Below are 21,275 nucleotides of genomic sequence, written 5' to 3'. Positions count from 1 at the left end.
GTCACCATACCTCCAGCAAGGGGAACGGTTGAGAAGCAGAGTCCTTTATAGTAACTTCAGCCAGTGTGGGTTCAATTCAATTGGTATGACTTTGCAACATAATCCAACTATTCAGTCAACTGAGCTAACCAACTCCCAGTGAGAGACTGAAATAGCAAGCAATGCAGAAACAGGTTGTAAGGAGGCTGGGATACAAGAACAAGGAAGCTTCAAGCAGTGAAATAGGGCTTTGTGAAACAACATTTTGAGTAATGTGCACAGTTTGATCTTCTTATCTAAGGAAAGATTTACTTTCATTCATAAAAAAATGTTCTATTATTCTGTGGCATGAATGGACTAATGAAATAAGATGGCAAAAGTGAGGACTGCAGATGCTGGAGATTAGAGTTGAGAGTGTCGTGCTGGAAAAGCACAGCAGGTCAGGGAGCATCGATGAGCAGGAAAATCAACGTTTCAGGCAAATGAAAAATGAGAATGCTCCATGGAATTGTACAAAATTCTTCAGGAGCTCCTAACAGGATAAAAGCTGAAAGGCTTTTTGTCATAGTTATAAAGCCTCAATTTGCTAGGTTAGGTGGTCAGCCACTTCAGGGATGAGATAAGGAAATATTTCTTCAATTAGAGGGTTATGAATGTTTGGAATTTTCGATCTTTTTGGTTGTGAAAGCTCAATCATTGAGGGTTTCTTTTAAGACTAAGGCAACACTGACGAGAACATTTAGCCAGACATGCAAATGGGAAAAGGAGGGGAAAGTGGAGCACATTTGAAAGTTCAGTCGTGATCTTACTGAATAGCAGAGTGATCTCAAAGAGCATCTGATCTATTCCTGTTTTTATTTTGTATAAGTCTTTCATCTCTGGACGTGGATTTGAATCGAGCCCAAACAGAGCTTTGAAGAATTAATTTCTCTGTCAGTGTGTAGTTCTAAACAAAATGAGTTAGTTCTTGACTTTGCGAAAGTGTGGGAATGCCAGCAAATTGATATCTCTTCAATTTACATCTCTAGCACTTCTATTGAGATTGAAGTCAAAATGCAATTTTAGGAATATATTGAAATCTTGTTCACATATATAATTGGGAAAGGTCAACAATCTTAAAAAATGATGTACATTGAATTGAATTGAATCTAAACTGAATTTATTGTCACGTGTACTGAGGCACAGTGAAAAGCTTTGTCTTGCGAACAATACAGGCAGATCACAGAGTTAAGTAGCATAGAGTGGAGCTTGACATACTCCACTCGTTCCACCTCTGTGCTGTTGATGTATAAGGAGGGCATGAGTAACATCCCGCCGAAAGTCAATAATGAGTTCCTTGGTTTTGCTGGCATTGAGAGCTAGGTTGTTCTTCGTGCACCATTTTTCCAGGTCTTCCACCTCCCGTCTATAGTCTGTTTTGTCGCCATCTGAGATTCAACCGACTATGATGGTGACATCAACGAACTTGTAAATGGCGTTAGTCTGATATTTGGCAACGCAGTCATGGGTATACAATGAGTACAGTAGGAGGCTGAGTACGCACCCCTGGGGGCTCCAGTGTTGAGTGTTAGTGAGGATGAAATATTGTCCCCAGTCTTCACTGACTGTGGCATGTGGGTCAGGAAACTGAGGATCCAGTTGCAGAGAGTGGAGCTTAGTCTGAGTATAGTAATCAGTCTCGAGAGATAATAGTGTTGAAGGCTGAACTGTACTCAATGAGTAGGATTCTTACATAGCTGTTTTTGGTGTCAAGATGTTCTAAGGAGGAGTGAAGAGCAAGTGATATGGCATCTGATGTGGATCTGTTAGTCTGATAGGCAAATTGGAGTGGATTTAGATCAGAGTGATGCTGGAAAAGCACAGCAGGTCAGACAGCATCCGAGTTGCTGGAAAATCTAGAGGTTCTGGAGGCTTCCTGCCTCTCTTCCTGATGAAGGGCTTTTGCCCGAAATGTCGATTTTCCAGCTCTCTAAACTCTGGTTTCCAGCATCTGCAGTCTTCACTTTTGGCTAAATTGGAGTGGGTCAAGAGTAGTGGGGAGGCTGGAGTTGATTAATGTGACCAGCCTTTCAAATCACTTCATGACCACCGAAGTTAGGGCTACTGGGCGATAGTCATTGAGGCATGCTGCATGAGCCGCCTTAGGCACAGGGATGATGTTGGCCCTCTTGAAACAGGCAGGGACAGTGTCTGCTCAGGGAGAGGTTGAAGATGTCTGAGAAGACCTCTGCCAGTTGATCTGTGCATGCTTTGAGTGCACGGCCTGGTACTCCATCTGGTCCCATTGCTTTCCTTGGATTCACACGAAGGAAAACTGATCTGACCTCTGATGAAGTGACTGTTGGGATAGGTTCATCAGGATTTGTTGGAATAAGTGTTACCTCTCCACTGAAATTCTACTTAAAGCGTGCATAGAAGGTGTTGAGGAGATCTGGGAGGAATGTGTCATCATCTGCTATCTTGCACTGACTCTTCTTAGAACCTGTAATGTCTTTCAGTCCTTGCCATAGTCGCCGGGTGTCTGTCTGGATGTCTAGTTTGGATCGGTATTGGTCCTTGGCTGTCTTAATAATCTTTTTGGTAATATGCCTTCTGAATTTTAAAAATTTCTTTCAATAGGTGAAAGCCATCATTGAAAGATATCTTCAGTTGGGTGGAGTTCTAAATGCAGTTTCTGTACAAGCTATTGGTGGGCCCAACCTATGCCTTCTGAATGAAAGCCTGTTGGTAACAATTTCAAACTTAACGTAAGTGTTGCATTTTTTTTTGCAAATTTACTGATAGCAACTATTTCCATTTTATTGGACAGATTTCATTGAATGCAATCGTACAAGCTATTTTACAGTTGGGGTTCAAACTCTAGCAGAGGTTTGAGGGAACTAAAGTGATAATTAAAGACTAGATCAAGAAAATGCATATTAAGAAAACATTTAAGATGAGGAAATGATGTGATAAAATGGAGAGGTTTAGGGAAAGAACTGGGATAAGAGGACAAGTAGTCTACCATTGATTGTGGAGTGAAGTGGAGAGGAGCTTACAATTACTGGATGAAGAGATTCTGAAATAGAGACTTATTGGACTTGAAAGGTTTCTCTCCCTACAGATGCTGGCAGAACTGCTGAGTTTTTCCAGCATATTCTGTTTTTATTTCTGATTTCCATCAATGTGCATTATTTATTTGGAGATTTCACAATTGATCTGAACCAGAAGAATGGAAAATGAGAAACAGGATGTAGGACTGGAAATAATTTATAAGTTACAAGGCCATGAAGGCTTTTGAAGATAAGGAGCCTGGAAGCACAGTTTGAGACTAGGCCCGAGTGTGACATGGTACAAGTGCTAACCTGGGAATTTGGTGTAGAACTGGAAGAAGATTCTACTTTACATAAATCTTATTCAGCCACTAAGTGTTCAAAGGTTCTAATTAAGTCAGCTGGTCGGTGATTGTTTGCTGAAAATTAAAGATTTAATCCTCTAGATGTGAGCAGTAGTTGAAATCCATACTTAATCAGTTAAGCCACTTGGAATAACTACAATAAACAGTTGAGCGAAATTTCTCAGATTGCAACTAAATTAGCTCAATGAAACACAATAAAGACTGCAGGGCAGTTGTTGCTTGTGTGTAATAGTGAACACCAGTGTGTTCCATGGCAACCACAACTGACTGCCGTTCAAAGAACTTCGTCTCACAGTAGATGAGCTGGAGTTGCAGAAACTGCAGTGCATCAGGGAGCACCATAGTTACTTGGACACCTTGTTCCAGTAGACAGTCATCTCTCTTAACCAGGTACTTCGGATTTGGCCTGTAGCTAGGGACAGGAATTGTGATTGTAAATGGGACATCCAGAAGCTCATAACAGCGGAGTCTCAGCCCTTGCAGTTTCCCAATAGGTTCAATGTTCTTGCGAATGAGAATAAAGATTGTAAGGGTGATGAGCATGCAAACTGACCACAGCACAATGTGGTAGTCAAGGTGGAAGTAGTAAATAGATGTGTCATAGGGGATAATGTGCCAGTACGGTGAATGGACAGATCATGCTTTCTGCAGCTGAGAGCGTGAATTCTGAAGGTTGTGTTGTCTGCCCACTGCCACAGATAAGGTTACCTCCTCAGGTCTGAAGAGGCTAGAATGGAATCGGAAGGATCCAGTTGTCATGGTAAATGTAGGTATCAAAGACATAGGAAGGACTAAGAAAGAGGCTCTACTGAGGGAGCAGGTACTAAAAAGCAGAACCACATGCAGTCTGTGAGTCACCACTTGAACCATGAACAAATTGGTGTTGAATAAATATGATCAGAAAGTTGAATGCATGATTGAGATGGAGAATGTAATTGAAACCCAGTACAGTGTAAAGAGGGAGTTGTACCATTGGGATGGGCTTCTTATGAAATAAAAGGAAGTGGCTGAGGGCATAGTGGATGAATTGATTTTAATTTTCCAAACTTACTGGGATTCTGGAAAGAAGTCAGCAGTTTGGAAAACTGCAATGTAACACCCATGTTCAAGGGAGGAGAAAGAAAGAAATTACACCAGTTATTCTAACAAATTGTTACAGGTTGTTTAGAAAATTATAATACAATCAGATAGAATCAACATAGTTTTATATAAGTGAAGCCATGTTTAACAAATGTATTAGAATTGTCTGAGACATAATGAGCAGGGTGGATAAAAAGGCATCAGTAGATATATCTTTTGGAAATCCAAACACTCTTGATCAAGTTCCTCATAAAATGTTTCTGCATAAGATAAATATTATTGCAGTTATATATGAGCAAAGGTTGTCTAATGAACAGGAAACAGAGAGTTGGGATAAATGGGTCATTTTAAGTTCCCCAAAAATAGCATCAAGTAATTGCCTGAAGGGGTATCCAGATTTGACAATTTCGTTTTCTCCTTACAACAGCACGTTGCAGTGCCCGTACTGCCTTTGCATTGGAATGCAATTCTTGCTCCACATATTATACAATAAATGCCTCTCACAATTGCAGTTTGCAAGTCACATTGATAGTGTTGAGTATTAGAACAAAGAAACATAAAACAGAACAATTCAGTCCAGGATACCCTTTGGCCCACTATGACTGTGCCAACCATGATACTATTGCAAACTAATCCCATTGGCCTGTATCTCTCTATTGTCTGCCTGTTCATATATCTGTCTGAATTATTCCTAAACTTTGTTATCATATCTGCTTCTTCAACCTCCCTGGCAGTGAGTTCCAAGCACTTACCAGACTCTATGTAAAAAACATTTTCCTTGCACATCTCCACTAAACTTTTCCTCTCTCACCTTAATCCTATGCTGCCTTGTATTTGACTTTTCCACCTTGGGAAAGCAACTTCACTGTCCATCCTATACAGGCCGCTCATACTTTTATATGCTTCTATGAAGTCATTCCTCAGCCTCTAACCCTCTAGAGAAAACAATCTAAGATTGTCCAATATCTCCTTTTCAGTAATACACTCCAAACCAGGCAACATCCTGGTAAACCTCTTCTGCACCTTCTCCAAGTCCTCCACATCCTTCCTACAGTGTGGCGACCAGAACTGGGCACAATACTTCAAATGTGGCCTGACCAAAGTCTTAAACAGTTGCAACATGACTTTCTAACTTTTAAACTTAATATCCCAACTGACAAGTGTGCCATATGTCTCCTTTAACACCTTTTCCACTTGTGTTGCTACTTTCAGGGAGCTATGGACTTGCACCCCAAGTTCTCTCTGGATATCAATACTCCCAAGGGTCCTGCCATTTACTGTGTACCTTCCTCTTGCATCACCTCACACTTGTCCAATTTAACTGCATCTGCCATTTCTCTGTTCAGCTTCCTAGCTGAGCTAAATACTGCTGTATCCTTTGATATCCTTCCTCACTGTCCACAACTACACTAATTTCCATGTCATCTGCAGGCTTACTCATCAGACCACTAACATTTTCATCCCAATAATTTATATATATTACAAACAACAGAGATTCCAGCACTGATCCATGCGCAACATCCTTATTCACAGACCTCCAGTCAGAAAAGCACCCCGACCCCTCTATCTTCTATGTCATAGTTGATTTTCTATCCAACTTACCACATCTCACCCCGGAGTCTTTTCTGGATCAGCTTACCATGAGAGACCTTGTCAAATGCTTTAGTAAAGTCCATGTAGACAACATCCACTACCCTACCCTTGTCAATCATCTTCGTCACTTCCTCCAAACCTCAATCAAGTTTGTGAGACAAGACCTCCCCTGCATATAGCCATGCTGACTATCCTAATAGGCCTGTTCCTCTCCAAATAGAAGTAAACCCTGTCCTGAGAATCTTTTCCAATATTTTCCCTATCACTAGGGGCAGCATAGTGGCTCAGTAGTTAGCATTGTTGCCTCGCAGCACCGGAGACCTCTGGGTTCGATTCCAGCCTCAAGTATCCTGTGTGGGTTTCCTGTGTGCTCTGGTTTCCTCCCACAGTACAAAGATGTGCAGGTCAGGTGAATTGGCCATGCTAAATTGCCCATAGTGTTCAGGGATATGTAGGTTAGGGACATTAGTCAGGAATAAATATAGGATGATAGAGTAGGGGAATGGGTCTGGGTGGGTTACTATTCAGAGGGTCAGTGTGGATTTGTTGGGCCGAAGGGCCTGTTTTCACACTGTAGGGATTCTAATTATGCTCATGTAAGGTTTATCAGTCTTTAATTTCCTGTTGCCTTTCTTGAACATTGGCTATTCTCCTGTCTTCTGAAGCCTGGCCTGTGGCTAAAGGTGATGCAAAGATTTCTTTTAAGGCCTCCACAATCCTTGCCCCTTCCCCTATCATGTCGTGGAGGCATATCGATCTTAATGTTTTCAAAATAACCAATACTTCCTCCTTCTTCGTAGTGACATGCCTTAGAATATTAACAAACCCCTTTCTCATCTTACCATCATCCACGTCTTTCTCCTTGATAAATATCAATGCAACGAAGCATCTTAAGAAGCAAAACCATCATCGTTATATCCCTCAATTCAACCGAGTGGAAAGTTTATTAATCCAAATTATAATGGGCATTCACTTTTCTGGGCAGTTTTGTTTTAGCTTCTTCAGACAATCAATGTATCCATTTTGCAGGCATTTGGTGGGATGGCATATATTGTATTGAATCTGTCATCCTTGATTTGCCATACATTGCTTAGGAAGTGGTACCTTAATGTGTTTGAATTTAATGTGGAACATGGCTTAAAAACATGTGAGCCTAGAATAAAGTCTAATGCTGTAAATGTTCTTTTGCAGGGATGCAGGAGCACTGGATCTCTCAACATGTATGCAGTCACAGAAAAATCTGCTGTACAATCAAGCATCCTCTGCATTGAGATCTCAGCAAAGCAATCCTATCCCTTACTTTCACCTGCTGAGTCCATATATAGGTAAATGAACACATGCTTGTGTGTCATTCAAGTTTAAACTTAGAAATGACAATCAACATCAATTCGTAATGCTTAGGTACATTCCTTTCTCCTCTGTTGTACCAGAAGTAGTCATTTGCCTGAAGTGAATATTAGCATATAATGCAATACCTTTGGGCAAGAATGTCAATGTCCAAGTTCCAGTTTTTTTGCAAATATTGACATTGTCTTAAACTATAGGGATTATTTATAGCATTTTCAAATTTTAAAAAATCACCTAAATCTTGCTTATCGATCTATCTAATCTACTTATCTATCTAAACTGAGCCACCCAGCCCTGCAAAGCATCAGAGTTGCTTTGGCAACATATGCTTTCACATGCATTTATGGTCTAGAACTATGGATAGTGATGAAAAACTCTTCAAATACTTTCCATCGCATCATTGGCCAGAAATCTCTCTTGTTCTTCCTGCCTGCCAATGCTGTGTTGAAAATATTTGCAAGTTAATACTGAACCTATTTGTCTGGTTATGAATGCACCTTGTTTGACCATCAAGTCGTGGAGTAGGACAGAGATTCTGCCTCAGAAGCAAGGACACTGGTGCTTGCAACCCACAATTTCCAAGTGATTTCATTGGAACATGGGAAAAAAAATCAGCAGGAGTAGACCATTCAGCCCTTCCAGTCTGCTCTGCAATTCAATATAACCATAGCTGATTGTCCAATTCACTACCCTGTTCCCGCTTTCTCCACAAACTCTTTGATTCATTTAGTCATAAGAACTGTATCTAACTCCTTCTTGAAAACATTCCATGTATTGCCTTAACTACATTCTGTGGCAGCGAATTCCACAGCCTCACCATCCTCTGCATAAAGAATTTTCTCCTCATTGGTCCTAAATGTATTTCTTGTCTTCGAAAACTGTGACCCCTGGTTTTGGACTCCCCAGTCATTGGGACCTTCCTTTCTGCATTTACCCTGTCTAGTCCTGTTAGAATGCCTTAGCTTTCTATGAGCTCACACCTCATTCTTCTAAACTCCGGTGAACTTAGTCATAACTGATCCAATCTTTCTTTATTCGTCAGTCCTGCCATTGAAAGAATCAGTCTGGCAAGCCTTTGTTGCAGTCTCTCCATAACCAGAATATCCTTCCTCAGATAAGGAGATCAGAATTGTACACAGTATTCCAGGTGTGGTTTCAGCAAGGCATCCCTGCTGTGTATTTGAACCTTCTCATTGTGAAGACGAACATACCATTTACCTTCTTCATTGCCCACTGCATCTGTATGCTTGTTCTTAGTGACTGGTGTATCTCAGTACACCTCCGCCTTTCTTAAACTATCACCAATCAGATAATAATTTAACTTCCTGCTTTTGCTACTAAAGTGGATAACCTTACATTTTATCCATGTTATATCTCATCTTCCACGCAATTGCCCACTTATTCAACTTGTCAACTCAGAGGGCAGTGTCAGCTGGTTCACTGCATATGATTAAGACTGAGTTAGACATTTTTAGTGTGCAAGTGTTATGAGTGGAATTGAAGCCACAGTCGGATCAGGCCTCATTTTATTGAATGGTAGAGCAGGCCCAAGGGGCTGAATAGCTTTCTTCAGCTCATGTCACATTCTGATGTTCTTACGAATGGTATTTCTTTTACTTAAGGTGGTATCCCACGGGATGATCTTGAGATACTTGCAAATAACTCAGTCAATATGGATTTTGCAACCTTCATAAGCCTGAATCCTCAGGAAGTAAAGGTATAGTTTGCCGATTCAGATTTGATTGCCAAGGTTGTTTTGAAAAGTATTTTAACTAATGGCAAGATTTTTATGGGAAAATGTGTTGACAAATTAATTCTCTGACTGACAATATCACTGTGAGTTCCATCTGATTTTAACCATTCTGCCAGATTTGGAGGGAAGTAAGTAATAGTTGACACAGCTAGGTGATGGGACTGAGATGCTGGAAACTGGGTCGGTGAAGGTGCCCAAGTGAAAATCAGCATCTTTCCTAACCTCTTCTGGATTTGATCCTCTTCTGTTGTAGGATTGACTGGATAGAAAACTCATTGTCCTTCTCTCGCCAGGCCTTAAATATAATTGCAATTGGGTTCCATTAATATGATTGGGACCTTTTGGTTTATTTATTCATTAATGGGATCTGAGTGTTGCTGACTAAGCCAGCATTTATTGTTCATTCCTAATTAGCCTTGAGAAGGTAGTGCTGAGCGGTTTTCTTGAACGGCTATAGTTGTTTGGGTGCAAACAGTCTGATAGTGTTTTTAGGAAGGGAATTCAAAAGGAGAGTTGGATAACATTGTAAAAATGGGATGCTGGAAGTTCCAGAGAGGAAAATTATCTCGAGACACTTTAACTGCTGATCTATTTAATTTCTATTGTGTGGGTAATTTAATGTTGCCTCCCGTTTCCAGTTGAGAGCAACAATCCATTTCTGGAAGATGCTGATAAAACACACGAAGAAAATTGTGCAGTACACAAGTTTGGAGATTTGCTAGATAGCATAAGATTGTCACTTGGAACTGATGCTAATTGACATTTTTGTAGACGTGCTTCAGTTGTCACGTTAAAGTGTCCCATTCTCTTGTTATTTGCATCCAGGAAACATTTTATTCCTTTGAATATATTTGCTGAATTTACAAAGATTAGTCTAAGATATGGCAATTGCACATTATCATCAGGAGACTGATTTTAATGAGGTGTTTACTTTTCTTATTTCAGAATTTGAGTGCCCAGAATCTGATCGACTTGCTTGGATATAATCTTCCAGCTCTTCAACGTGGAATCAATGAAACTGTAGTGAGGGTCTGGGTGAACTCACACTTACAATCTGAAGTCCAGAAACTGGGTTTGACTGGAGGAATTCCAGATCCTACCCTTGGTATGTGTCTTACTTAACAAAAAGGAAGTACTATAGACATATATTCTGTGGGATCCCAATCCATAATAATTAGTGAAGGTTTGGCTTCTAAGTTATTTTGAATAACATGACTGCATGCTCTTTTATGATTATTAGATTTTCCTAAATAATCTGTTTTAATTATTTCTAGTCTAAGTGCAGTTGTTTATTTTTATGTCTTGATCTTTCCAGTTTATTCCAGCAGCACAAGTATGCATATCTCATTTTTGTTTTCTTTTATATTTTAGAATCAATTTTCTGTGCTGACAAAGACAGGTAAGCGCTAAGGCAATTTATTTTACTTCTAAGACAGCGATCCCACTGTCAATGCGTTTGCTAGTGATTCCCAATGAGAAGATGTTTGGCATATAATTTGTGAGAAAAATTTGGTCAACATTAAATTCCTAAATATTCACCATTTTTTAAGTATCTTTTTATAAGTTAGCTCCTCTTGTGCTGGTAGAGTATGTGCACAGGTACATTTTGTGGTCACAAATTGTGGACTGTTCAATCTCTGCCTGTGAGCTTAAACTGAAGGAACATATTTATTTTCAATGAAGCAGATTAGTATTATATTAGGGTAACTCAAGTGCTAACAAAAGCTACCAACATGTCCTGAATGACTAATACCTGCAACTGCAGAAGGTGTAATACTTTATAGAGGTTTATAAAATCATGAGGGGCATGGATTGGGTAAATATACAATGTCTTTTCCCTGGGGTGGGGGCATAGATTTAGGGTAAGAGGGGAAAAATTTAAAAGGGACCTAAGGGACAACTTTTTCGCGCAGAGGGTCGTGCGTGTATGGAATGACCTGCCAGAGGAATTGGTGGAGGCTGGTAAAATTACAGCATTTAAAAGACATCTGGATGGGTATATGAATAGGAAGAGTTTAGAGGGATATGTGTCAAGTGCTGGTAAATGGAACTGGATTAATTTAGAATATCTGGTCAGCATGGACGAGTTGGACCGAAGGGTGTGTTTCCATGCAGTACATCTCTACTACTCTTATGACTCTTTTACCTGTCCTGTTTACTTCTTCCCTCCTCACTATCCAGGACTACAGATACACCTTCCAGGTGGAGCAAGCGCTTTACCTGCACTTCACACAGTCTACACTACTGCATTTGCTGCTCACAATGTGGCCCCCTCTACATTGTGGAAATGAAGCATAGACTGGGTGACCGCTTCGCTGAACACCTACACTCTGTCTGCAAAAAGCTTCCAGTTGCCTTCCACTACCCTGTCCTCTGGCCAACATCTCTCACTCAGGCTTACATCTCTGTCTCAGGCTTACTGCAGTGCTCCAGTGAAGCTCAGTGCAAGGTGGAAGAACAACAACTCCTTTTCTGCTTGAGGACTCAATATCGAGTTCAATAACTTTAGGGTTTCAGCTCTTCCATGTCCTTACCCCAATCCGCACACACAAGGCCTTGTTGTCATATAGTCTGCTATTACACATGACCCATTATTAGCCACTGACAGTATCCCTTAATAGCTATTCACTCTCCTAGCCAGATCATTATCCACCCCTTTGTCTGTCTGACTGTTCTTCTCTCTCTTTGGGCTCTATCCCCACCTATCATTTACTCCTCATCCCCTTTCCCCACCCTATCTTCTGCATATAAACTGACATTTCCTAGCTACTATTTGGTTCTGAGGAAGGGTCACTTGACCCGAAATGTTAACTCTAATTTCTCTCCACAGATGCTACCAGACCTGCTGAGCTTTTCCAGCAATTTCTGATTTGGTCCTCAATGACTCATATTGATTCAAAATGAAAAGAGTCTAGTGGCTGTCATAAATCAACTACCTCAACACTGTAGAACAATCCATGCAATTGGCCAAAATAATGCCACTAAAACTGTACCAGAAAGATTGTCATTGTGGATATAGATAAAATAGTAATTGTGCAAATATTTTCATGTAACTTAATCACTGGTATAGTGAGAATAGCACTGTTCAGATATGCCACGACGTATGCTCCAATCAAATAAAGTTTTGTCACTGAAACTGGAGCCTAACATCATTTATCTTCAAGTATCCACGGAGAACTTTCTCTCCTAAAGAGCTATGATGTGGAGGAGCCGGTATTGGACTGAGGTGGACTAAGTTAAAAATCACACAACACCAGGTTATTGTCCAATAGGTTTATTTGGAAGTACTAGCTTTTTGAGCACTGCTATTTTGTCAGGTAGCTAGTCATAGGACACAGAATTTATAGTAAAAAAATCAGTGTTATAAACTGATACAATGTTTTCAACAAACCTAGATTGCTGTTAAGTCTTTAATCACGTAGAATGAGTTGTAGGTTTCGATTCATTAATCACAAAGGAACAGTGCTTCAAAAGCTTTTACTTCTAAATAAACCTGTTGGACTATAACCTGGTGTTGTGTGATTTTTAACTTTATCCAAAAGAGCTGACAATGCAAATAGCTATTTGAAGATGGAATCCCTACATTTCACTTGAAATTCTGTTAATGAGATGTTCAGACTTTTTACTTCTGAGGTAGTGTTTTTTAAAAAAAGTCTCAGTTTATCCTTTTAATTTTCTCCTTATAGTTCGGCTGTCAATAATTTCCTGATTGAAGTTAAACGGAATCAAATCTGCAATTTTAACATTGTAGAATATGCATGCTCTCAGGTAAGATGTGTCATAATTCAGAGTTCAGATGGAAATGTAGGATCTGGATATGTATTTCAATTTGTGAAGGACATGAGTTAAAGGTAGTGGGTTAACAGTGTTTAAAAATAATGCACACAGAAAGGCAGGGTGAGCTGTCTTTCATTCATTCATAAATTTGTTCTTGAGCGTGATCAACAATTTCGAGATGATTAAGTAAAAAAGAATGATCTGTTGAATTTTGATGCAACAACTTTAGTGCCGATATTGAAATAATAAGCCCTGTTTCATTATTAGCATGGGTTATGGACCAGACCAAACCCCTTCAAAATATATTAAGAAGATAGTCTAGACCCTAATTTTTGCTTATTTTAAAAGTAAGTGTAAGGTGTTGTGTTCCAGATGCAACTTAATTGGACAACTACTAGGTTTAAAACAAAACACACTTTATTCATGAACTCTAATTAAAATACAGACAAAATAAAAATAAAAGAAAATAATTGCCTTAACTATGACTCTATAGAAATGCTATACACAATATATATATTAACAATCACAATTAACTTCCAAGATAGTAACATCCCATAAGCACACCCTTGGCAAAGGCAAAGTCAGTAAAATAGATTGTCTCACATGCAATTCTAGCAGCAGGAAGACAATCTCCAGCTGTTAGCTCTAACAGAGAGAGGAATAAAAGCTTCCACATCCATCTTCAAACTCCCAACAACTCTAGAAAGCTAAAACTAAAAATCCTCTTTCTCTACCCATTCAGGTTGCTTCTATTCATCCATCTTTAAAGAAAGCCCCAAGGCCTCACTTTATTGACTCTGAGCATTCTGGACCTCTGTCTCAACTTGCTTTGTTAAAAAAGACAGGACAAAATACACGTCTTAAAGCCATAATATTATCACAGTATGATATCTGTTGAATTGACAACCCCTTGTATAGATTATAGGACCCTGCTAATGACTCCATTAATGTACTATTAATGTGCTGTTACCATGAATGTTCGTTTTAATAAATGATAAGTAGAATAACACAGGATGAGTGGGTTCTTGGTGACAATCTAGCCAAGGTATCTGAGTTGATACTGACAGAAACCAGCATTTATAATATGTTGGCAGTACTGGTTTCCAACATTTCGAGAGTGGAAGGCTGTTCTATTGCAGTCAGTTTTAGGATGGAAAATGTTGAACTTCATCAGAAAGGAAGAAAAGGTGAATCTTTTCAATATTCTTTTAAAAGGGTCCAAGTCGCCATTCACAGTTAGGGTTAGGCTATAATACCATCCTTGTGCTCTACAAGTTGTCCCTTGATTTGTCATGTTAATTGCCAAACTAACTATCTGGTATTTGCCAGATCCTTCAAAGATAGGAGCTACAAATCACAGCGATTGAAGTTCCTCCTTAAACCATTGTCATCTGCATAAGTCATCAGGCTTGAACTGAACAAAGACCACAGGAAACACCAGGCAATGTCAGGATTCATTGTAGCTGGGTACTCAATTAGTCTGTGGCCCTATTACTACAAGCCTGTTAGACCTACAATGGAAAGACTTTGGAAATGGCAATGACTTTCAACCCCAGTGAATTTATGGTGTTCCATTACATTCTGGAACATGTTCAGATTTCAAGAATTGACTGAATTCTCAAAATGAAGGCTGTTATTTTGAGGAGAAAATAGAAGGTTCAATGAACTGTAGATAAAGCAGTACTTTTTTTTTAATGTTCACTTGTTAATTTTTTCTTATAAAGTTTGATCATGGAATTGGCAGTGGTTGGTTATCAAAGCCCTTATTGCCCTTGAGAAGGTAGTGAGCTTTGTCCTTGAACGATGTCAGTCCTTGTAGCCACTGCTGGATCCAATCAAGAATTTTGTTTTTTGTGATGTAATGCCTCAATCCATCTCAATTTTCATATCTGATTACTTTGCAGACTGATCTACTGAAGATACAGGTAGACAGTGAAGTTTTATCTTCCATATTTGACTGCTTCACTGGCCCAAAGGTTCTGAATACCTCAGATGAAATAGCACTGACCATTTTCCTTCAGAAATTTGAGGAAACCACACGGAACGAAGCACTTGACAAGTTCAACAACAGGGTAACTAATTATTGCTTGCATAAACTTGATATCTAATCACTTGAGCTTTGAAGATTCGATTATATAACATAGAACTGTATAGCACAGGAACAGGCCCTTTGGACCATGATGTTGTGCCGAACATGACACTAAATTAAACTAGTCCCTTCTGCCTGTCCTTGGTCCATATCCTTCCATTCCTTGCATATTCATGTGCTTATCTAAAAGTCCCTTAAATGTCCCTGTTGTATCTGCCTCCACCACCAGCCCTGGCAGCATGTTCTAGCCTCCTACCACTCTCTATGTAAAAAACTTGCTCCTCACATCTCCTTTGAACTTCCCCCTCTCACCTTAAATGCATGACCCGAGTATTAGACATTTCAACTCTGGGGTAAAAGATTTTGACCATCAACCCTATCTATGCATCTCATAATTTTATAGACTCCTAGCAAGTCTCCCGTCAGTCCCGGCTGCTCCAGAGAAAACAACCCGAGTTTTTCCAGCTTGTCCTTATAACTCATTTGATCAAAATATTTACTGTGTTAAAAATATTTGTTGGAATCGCTGCAGAAACATACACCCTCATACAAAGTCAGGAATGAGGGAATGTAATCATTAAATTAGTCATGGGCTATTTAGGAAAGCAATTTAAGAATCACTTTTTCCACACAGAGGGTAACAAATATGTTTCAACTCCCTCACCTATTGAGGCTACATGTTCTGGAACTTTTAAGAGTTTTCAAGGCATTTTCTTTTGTTTTTTAATAAGAGTCTCAATATGTTGCGAGTCAATAAGAGTAAATAGAAATATGGTGCAGATTCACCATGATCTAAGTGAATGGCAGAGCAGGCTCAGTGGGATTGAATGGTGTATTTAATCATTTGCAAATTATACATCTAAGTGCAGTTAGTATTGTAAAAACTGAAATAACTGCAGATGCTTAAATTAGAAACAAAAACAGCAATTGTTGGAAAAAGCTCAACAGATCTGGCAGCATCTGTGGAGAGAAATCAGAGTTAACATAGCAGAGTTCAGAGAAAAGGAGACTGGACTCAAAATGTTGACTCTGATTTCTCTCCACAGATGCTGCCAAGTGTGCTAAGATTTTCCATCAATTTCTGTTTTTTAGTCAGTATTATTTCTGAATTTGCTGCTGAAATATGCTATTTTCACAATTCATTTGTTGAAAGTAGAAACGTATGGCACAGAAGGAAGCCATTGGGCCTTTAGCATCTGTACTAGCTTCTGCAGGAGCAATTCATCTCATATCACTCACCCGCCTGGCCCTGCAAATTTCTTTTTTCGCCTGATGGTAATCCAATTCTCTTTTGAAACCAAAAGGAAATCTGCCTCCACCACCCACTCAGATATTCAGATTCATAACTGCCTGAAAGAGACAATCCGTATTGTTGGACTATAATTGTGAACCTGCATTCTTTATCTTGTGAGCTCTGTAAACCAATCTGTTAAATGTGTGCTGATAAATACAGAATACACCCATCAACATTTCACAGTATGTCTGAAGTAATGACATCTAGACAATTTGATTTCGTTATGCTGCAGCATTTCAACACTCCCATTAGCCAAACCACATATATTGATGATCACAATAAAATAATAAACAAGGGATTTTATCATTAGCTCCAAAAAGGTGGTTGTAGTATTAAAAATGATAGATATGTTTCCATATATTTTGGCAGCTAACGAAAAGGCATTGTACATAGCATAGCTTGTGATAGATAAGCTTTGAAACCAAAAACAGGCAGGGATTGACGAATACACTGAGTATGATTTTGCATCGCTGGCATTGCACAAACTCATGGTTGTACATGTTTTAAACTCCCAGACATCTTGGCAACACAGCCTGCTTGCTGGCAGTATGTCAGTAGTTACACGTGCTGTATCCGGTGAATATAACCCCAAACACACATCTCTGAGCTGAATGGCTGGGGCCAATGTCTAATATGAAGTAAATGTATTAGTTGTAAATGGGGGATCGATTAATACATGAAGTAGAGGCTTAAACATGCATTTTTGCACTGATAAATAGAATAGTATTAAACATAAAGTAAACTTGTAAACTGCAATTTATAGTTATGAATTTTTAGAGAAAATGCCAGAAACTTTAAAAGTCATGTGATTAAAGATGTGATTTATTTTATTTATACTAATATAATGTATGATAGTATATAAATACCTTTTCAGAGTTTGGATTTCAATCAGGAGTACATGGGTTTCGGTCTATTTTTGTTATGGGTATACGAAAGAGTTAGGTCAGTCTTTTAAGAAAGCTGAGTTTGGAACCAGTATGTGTCAGAGAGAGCCAGTGATGATGAGGATCTTGGAGTGTTAATCCTCCAAGAGTCCTATAGTCATGTTTAGCTACTCTCTTACCATATACCCATAGAAACTCTTGCTGTTTGTTTTTACATTTCTTACCAATTTACTTTCATAACCAATTTTCTCCCGCTTTATTAGCTTTTCAGTCATCTGTTGCTGGTTTCTAAAACAGAATGCCAATCCTCTTGCCTATCACGAGTTTTCACCATTTGGTATTCCGTAGGTTTTGATTGGAAACTCGCGTTTACTGCCTTTGTTTATCCTTTTCATCAAAGCCACTCTGTTGACCAGATGATTTTTGCTGAACATCCTATTTTAACTTGTCTCTCTCTGCTCATCTATTGACATTTCTATGTGGTCCATTCTTGTGGTTTGCTTTAGCCAACTCTTTCTTCACACTCTGTAACTGTCCTTATTTAAGTTGAGGACACTGGTTTGAGAACTGGAGAGGGTTCAGCAGAGAGTTACCAGGATGTTGCCATATAAAGAAAGGCTGGATAGGCCGAGACGTTTTTCACTGGAGCATAGGAGGTTGAGAAGGACCTTACAGAATTTTATTTTAGGATTACAATCCTTACAGCGTGGAAACAGGCCCTTCAGAGAAAAGTCCACACTGACCCTTTAAAAGTAACCCACCCAGTCCCATTCCCCTATGTTTACCCCTGACTAATGCACGTAGCCTACACATTCCTGAACACTGTGGGCAATTCGCCTAACCTGCACATCTTTGGATTGTGAGAGGAAACCAGGACACCCGGAGGAAACGCAGACACGGGGAGAATGTGCAAACTCCACACAGCCAGTCGCCCGAGGCTGGAATCGAACCTGGGTCCCTGGCGCTGTGAGGCAGCAGTGCTAACCACTGAACCACCGTGCTGCCCTAAAATAATAATAATAGTTTATAAAATAATGATGGATATAGATAGAGGTAATGTTAGCTGTCTTTCCCCTAGGGTGGGGAATTTCAAGACTAGAGGGCACATTTTTAAGGTGAGAGGAGAGAGATTTAAAAAAAACATGAGGGGTAAATTTTGTACATAAAGAGTGGTTCATGTGTGGAATGAGCATCTTGAGGAAGTGGTGGATGTGGATACATTTACAACTTTAAAAAAAATTTGGATAAGTACAGGAATGGGAAAGGTTTGGAGGGATATGGGTCAGGAGCAGGCAGGTGGAACTAGTTTGGGATTACGTTTGACATGGGCTGGTTGGACCGAAGGGTCTGTTTCTGTGCTGTATGCCTCTATGACTCTATAACTGACTTGCTCTCCCTCAAACTGAATTTCAAATTCCACCATGTCCTTCTCATTACCTCCTAATGGATCCTTAAATATGAGGATCTCTTACTTATCCTGTTTCATTACACATTACCAGATTTAGAATAATCTGTTCCTGTGTAAGTTGTGCAAGAAATAAGTAATCCTTGATGCACTCCACAAATTGAACTTCCATTTTCCCTTTGCACATTTGATATGTCCAGTCAGTATACAGATTAAAGTCACCCATGACAATTGTAATGCCTTTCTTATCTGCCTGCATTATTTCCTGATTTATTTTGTCCCACATTGAGGCTACTCTTCGGGGGCTGCGGACAACTTATACCTATGACTTCTTTCCCTTATCATTCCTTATTTCCACCAAAACTGATTCCACATTGTGATTAATTTCATCCATATCAGCAGCCACCACCACACTGAGACTTTCCTTCATTAACAACACTATCCCCATTATCGCCCATTTTTCTGAAATATTGGATATACTTGAATATTGAGTTCCCAGTCCCAGTCTCTCTGCAAACGTGTCTCAGCAATAGCTATTAAGTAAAATTCATTTATTTCTATTGGTGCCATCAACTTTTTTTGTTATTTGTCAACGTGATATTGGTGTCAATGGCTATACTCACATTTATTGCTCATACCTAATTGCCCAGAGAGCGGTTAAGAGTTAGCCACATAGCTGTGAATAGGGAGTCACATGTAGTCCAAATCACATATGGTTATCAGATTTTCTTCCATAAAGGACATTATTGAATTTAACTCTTGATGTTAATTGTCCCTTGCCATTTTCTCTTAGATGTGAGGTTTTGGTAATAGAGGTAGGGCTACACCAGAACAATTTCTTCCCTATCCCACCCTCCATTATTTAAGCACCCATTCTGTCACTAGCTCGCTGTCTCTCACACATGTGCACACACAAATATACACAGACACACAAACACACAAATTTACATGCATAACATCTGTAAATGCACACACACATACAAGCACAAAACATACATTTACACGTACGTGCATGCATTCAGACACAGGCACACATGCACACGATCTTGAATTATTCTTCACTGTCATAGCTTGCTGGCTGCATTGAATCAAGACCCTCAGTATTCAAGTTAGTTCAGGCTTCACCATTCAGGAGCCAGGGGACCCTGCTCCCAATGAAAGTGTATCATCATCTCTACCCAAATGTCACCAGCTTTGGCTCAGCTTCCACAACTTTGTGAAGTGCCTTGGGACGTTTTTTTCTGCAGTTAAATACAAGTTATTGTTGTTGATCATAGGGCAGATCGTACTTGATTGCTAATGTTAGTGAAGCCAATTGCCTCTGATGCATAAAAAAACCCAATCAGTCTTGAAATTTTTAAAGAACTCTCTTGACTCAGAACTTGGACACATGTTATTGCTTGTTTCAGACCCTGAACACATCATCAATTCCTTTGATGACAAAGATCACATTCATGAATGCTCTGTGGGAGATCGTGAAGACCAATGAAAACTTAACCAATGCAGATTTCCTGAGGAAATGGTTCCAAGAGAGACTCAGGCCTTTCATTGCTGGTATTTCCCAGTCAGTGCTGAACGGCTTTCTGATGAGGAACATAACTTGTGATGGTTTCCAGGTTATGTAAGTGTATCATTCTCCATTACAGTACTTCATCTTAATATAGTCAATGGGAAGAAGAACCATGTCGTAACATTTTAACTTATTATTAAGTGATGTACAATATAATTGTAATATTATTGTTTTAATACTTGGTCATTCAGATTATATTTAGAAATGTAAGCTGAAGCATTGGAGCCCTATCTCCATACCTTCTTTATTTTGCTTTGTATTAATATTATGTTATTGCCATTATATTATAAATCCAAGAAATAAAGCTCCAGTTGACACAACTAGATTTTCCATTTAAAGAATTGTGGTTATGATGGAAAATCTGGCTGTCTTCTGAACTGGAGAATCTTCTCAAATATTTGGGCTTTGCCAATCAATTAATCGCTTCAAACAATTAGAAGTTGTAAATTGAAATTAAATTCCAGATGATTTCATTTTAAAGTGCTATTCTGAGGGCATTTAAATCAGTAGCGTTGTTTGGATTGTTTTTGTTCAGTTCTACGATAAATACCTTACATGATAATGTGAGGCTTGTGTATAAAAGAAACTCCACTCAGTAAGAAAGGACCCTCGGGTGTCTGTCATTTGCCTCCTTGAAAAGAAACTTTTGAAATGCAGAACGTCGATTCACGGGCGAACAGATTACCAGATACTGCTGAAAAATTCAACCTTTTTGCCCTAAAATGAAGAATAATTCAATAACTGAAAATACAGGAGTTTTGAAATAAAGTTATGCAGAGCTTCAAAGTGTCCATCACTGGTTGCTTACAAGAATGTAGGATTGCTATAGATTTGACATCTAATCGAAAACTTTAATATTTCTTTCCTGCGCTAGTGTACAAGGACTCAGTTATGGTCTGAGGGAAATGCCACCAGAAACAAGAATGACAGTGTTGCAAGAGGGGGTTCTTAATTTTCTCAACACCACAGGTAAGTATGAAGGTCAACTGTATATAAAGAGCATGGTGCCAATAGTTGTTGTCAAAATGAGCCATAATTTTGAAAAGCTTCTACTGCATAAGATACAGGATGAGTATGTTCAATATTAAACAAACTGGCCTCAGTCCT

At 39.2% G+C, this 21,275-nt stretch overlaps 1 protein-coding gene across 1 annotated transcript in view; it reads left to right on the top strand.

The window, feature by feature from the left end:
- LOC122560427 (uncharacterized) overlaps positions 1-21,275 on the top strand; it is a 217,752-nt gene that overhangs the window by 119,864 nt on the left and 76,613 nt on the right. The window contains exons 51-59 of the mRNA XM_087998070.1: positions 2,599-2,726; positions 7,241-7,374; positions 9,019-9,113; positions 10,095-10,254; positions 10,521-10,548; positions 12,836-12,917; positions 14,831-14,998; positions 20,008-20,219; positions 21,043-21,137. Coding sequence (XP_087854196.1) covers positions 2,599-2,726; positions 7,241-7,374; positions 9,019-9,113; positions 10,095-10,254; positions 10,521-10,548; positions 12,836-12,917; positions 14,831-14,998; positions 20,008-20,219; positions 21,043-21,137 — 1,102 coding nt within the window. The remainder of the gene's footprint in view (positions 1-2,598; positions 2,727-7,240; positions 7,375-9,018; positions 9,114-10,094; positions 10,255-10,520; positions 10,549-12,835; positions 12,918-14,830; positions 14,999-20,007; positions 20,220-21,042; positions 21,138-21,275) is intronic.

Source organism: Chiloscyllium plagiosum, unplaced genomic scaffold (genome assembly GCF_037043375.1).
Source record: "Chiloscyllium plagiosum isolate Xiang-an unplaced genomic scaffold, Cpla_swu_hap1 HiC_scaffold_20, whole genome shotgun sequence".
In the NCBI taxonomy this organism is placed as follows: Eukaryota; Metazoa; Chordata; class Chondrichthyes; order Orectolobiformes; family Hemiscylliidae; genus Chiloscyllium; species Chiloscyllium plagiosum.
This window is presented reverse-complemented; position numbering and strand designations above follow the sequence as displayed.